The sequence below is a fragment of the Parus major genome, unplaced genomic scaffold (assembly GCF_001522545.3).
Source record: "Parus major isolate Abel unplaced genomic scaffold, Parus_major1.1 Scaffold1402, whole genome shotgun sequence".
NCBI classification, from domain to species: Eukaryota; Metazoa; Chordata; class Aves; order Passeriformes; family Paridae; genus Parus; species Parus major.
Window position 1 is genome coordinate 1 of NW_015380250.1, and position 1,451 is coordinate 1,451.

The 1,451-nt window shown below is 67.1% G+C and overlaps 1 protein-coding gene across 1 annotated transcript; it reads right to left on the reverse strand.

Annotated features, from left to right (window-relative positions):
* Nucleotides 1-21: 21 nt before the first annotated feature.
* LOC107199617 (TBC1 domain family member 24-like) lies at nt 22-1,365 on the reverse strand (the record flags this gene model as incomplete). The annotated part of the gene is made up of 1 exon (XM_015616932.2): nt 22-1,365. A coding segment is annotated over one exon (1,125 nt), but the record flags the coding sequence as incomplete, so codon positions are not given.
* Between the last annotated feature and the right edge of the window lie 86 nt (nt 1,366-1,451).

The window sequence follows — 1,451 nt, forward strand, 5'->3', positions numbered from 1 at the left end:
CCTCTGCTTTTCGGGGCACGGCCCCTGCACCAGGGTCTGTCCTGCTCTTTGCACCGTGAGCTCTCTGCCAGCATCCCCAGCTCCGGCCGTGCCGTGGCCCCTGGCAGGGTCCCCCAGGGGCTGGGAGGGCCCAGCACAGCCCCGGCTGCGGGAGGTGCCTGCAGCTGCCCCCGGCTGTTCTCCACAGGAGCTCACGTTTTGCCTGCTCAGCCCCCAGAGCCGGGGAGCGCAGAGCTCTCCTCACCTTCTCTGCACCACGGTGATGCCCCTCTCCACCAAGGCCTTCCTGTTGGCCATCTGGAGAAGCCAGATCTCCTTGCGGGAGAAGAGACGGATGCCAAAGGCTCTCTCCAGGAGTTTGTCCACAGTCACGTGCTCGGCGATGTTCCTGGCGAAAGCCTGCAGCTCTGCCTTGATGTCAGAGCCCTGCAGCCCGGCTGGGGCCACCGAGAGCCTGAACTGCCTCAGCAGGGCCAGGGCGATGCGGTACAGGACCTTCTGGCCCTCCAGCAGGAACACGTCCAGCACGCGCACGGCGTAGCCGAAGGGCAGCCCGGGGAAGAGCCACGACAGCCACTCCGAGTAGACCTCGAGGACGTTCTCGGCGGCGCCGGCGATGAGCTTGTGAGCTGCCGGGCAGTGCTTGCTGGCCAGGTCCCCGAAGGTCATGCAGGAGGCCTGGTGGGCCAGGAAGGACTGGTCGATGTAGGCGGCGTGGGGAGCGTTGCTGGCAATGAGGCGCGAGACGCTCTCGAAGCACTGGGCCTCGTCCTCGCTGTAGTGCAGCAGCAGCGCGGCCAGGGCCGGCAGGAGGGGGCTGTGGGTGATGTCGGGGAACAGGGCGCCCACGCAGATGAGGATCTTCTTCAGGGCGGTGACCCCCTGTGGGCTGAGGCAGTAGGTGGGCACGGGGCAGCCCTCCAGGAACTCGGGTAGGGGGTGGGAGCTCACGCTGGGCTTCCCGAAGAGCCGGGCGGCCACGTCCCTGTAGACGAGCGCGTCGGGGGTGACGAGGCGGCAGGAGACCTGCTGGATGAGCCGGGGGTAGAGCCGGGCCCGGCCCGCGTGGCTCCAGCCCCAGCAGCCTTCCCTCGCCAGCCTCTTCAGCTCCTTCGGGGGCCTGCCCAGGACATCCTGCGGGATCTGCGCCGGCTGCTGCGGTTCCGGCATCTTGTCCCAGTCCACGAAGGGCCCGCAGCCCAGGCCCAGGGAGGAGGTGTCGATGTCCCAGGTGTCAGCCTCGGACGTGACCACGATGGTGATTGGGGATGAGCCGAGCGCCTCTGTAGGACAAAGACCTTTTATTGAACACCTCTCAGCGCCCCACCAACAGCGTTTCACCCTGGCTGAGGGCGCTCTCAAGTCTCACAGCCACGTCCTGCATTTCTTTGCTCTGCCCTGCACAGGGAAGGGTTTCGGGCTCTGCCCTCTCCCGCTCCCATCAGCTCAGA